The 1,430-nt window shown below is 64.8% G+C and overlaps 1 protein-coding gene across 1 annotated transcript in view; it reads left to right on the top strand.

Annotated features, from left to right (window-relative positions):
• Pde4c (phosphodiesterase 4C) overlaps positions 1 to 1,430 on the top strand; it is a 24,636-nt gene that overhangs the window by 11,265 nt on the left and 11,941 nt on the right. The window contains exon 3 of the mRNA XM_033759392.1: positions 845 to 1,260. Within this exon, the coding sequence (XP_033615283.1) occupies positions 845 to 1,260 (416 nt within the window). The remainder of the gene's footprint in view (positions 1 to 844; positions 1,261 to 1,430) is intronic.

Genomic DNA, 1,430 nt, shown 5'->3' with positions numbered 1-1,430 from the left:
AACTGGGAGACTCAGGTCTCTCCTGACCCAGCGGCCGGCGGGTGGGGAGGGCCCCGGCTCCTGGGGACGTTGGGCCCAGAGCCCGCCAGTCCTGCAGCCACTTCCCGATGTGAGGGGGAGGCTGTGGCCCTGGGTTCAAGTCCTGCCCTTCCGGAAGCAGCGGTGAGCTTAGGGGCCTTAGGCCGGGGCTGGCACTGAATTCATTTGGTGTCAAACTCACACTCTGGCGGTGGCAAATAACTCTGGGCCTCAGTTTCCTCTTCTTGGCAGTGGCAGTTGTCTTTGTGCCTCTGTTTCCCCATCTGTCCCGGTGCTCTCTGCTCCCTGCTGGGCCCAAAGGGAAACTGAGGAACAGAAGAGGGTCACACAGCCAGACGGTGGCAGATGGGGGGCGCGGGCAGGACTACACCCTGCCAGTGCATAGGGGCATCCGGGAGGCACCCAGGGGACATGAACGTTAGGCTGGGGGGGCGTCTGCCGCAGGCTGGACCCCAGCTCAGTTCTGAGGCCTGAGGCCGCTGGGTCTCCCGCCTCAGTTTCCCCGTCTGGCCAGGGGGCAGCCGCACGTTCCCACAGCCAGGGTGGCTGTGCGCGTCATGGAAGCCACCCCTGACCCCGCCGGCCAGGCTAAGTTTAGAACAGAAAGAAAAACAGACTCCCTACGCCCTGGAAAATCCAGGCCCGCTGTAACCCTTACTGCCTGGGATGGGATTCGAACCCAGCACCCCCACGGCTACTCCTAGCCTCATTTTCTCTGTTCGTGACTATACACGTCTTCTTGTAACCTCTGAGAAGAGGTGAGGGAGAGGATTAGCGGGTCATCCCGCAGGCCTCCCCTGAGCAGGGCGAGTTCAGAGTCCCCCGGCCCCCCAGAGCGCCATGCATCCCCGCCACGCTCAGCCTGGCGAGACTTCACGGACCCCGAAGCAGGCAAGCGGAGCAGGCCGAAGGCAGCCAAGTTTCCCCGAGTGAGACCGAATGAAGATGAATACACCGGCCCCTGCCGCCGCTCCCGCCCCCGGAACCCGGCTAAGAAGGGCCGGCCCAAGCCGAAGAAGCACGAACTCACCCGAACCCACCAGGTGCAGTCAGGGGCAAGCAGCCGAAACGGCGGAAGTCGCGTCGGGGCGTCCAGCCCAGCCCAGCCCAGCCCAGCCCAGCCTGACCCGACGGCCTTCGGAGACGCGGCTGATTCTTGCTTGACCAAGGCCTGGCTGGCCCCGTCCACAGCCTCTCCATCCGGCCGCTCTGTAACCTTCGGCAAAGGCCACGGCGGGGCCCGAGTGGACACTGGCTTTTGGCCAGCAGCCCCGAGTCGCCGGTGGCCCCCATTTCTCCCGTCTCTGCTGGTTCGGCCCACACCTGTGACCCCAGCTCTCGGGAGGCTGAGGCAGGAGGACCACCGAGTGTTTGACACCAGCCTAAGCTGC

Source organism: Fukomys damarensis, unplaced genomic scaffold (genome assembly GCF_012274545.1).
Source record: "Fukomys damarensis isolate Sample0158 unplaced genomic scaffold, DMR_v1.0_HiC HiC_scaffold_37, whole genome shotgun sequence".
In the NCBI taxonomy this organism is placed as follows: domain Eukaryota; kingdom Metazoa; phylum Chordata; class Mammalia; order Rodentia; family Bathyergidae; genus Fukomys; species Fukomys damarensis.
The sequence above is the reverse complement of the archived record's forward strand: the minus strand, read 5'-3'. Positions and strand labels throughout refer to the sequence as shown.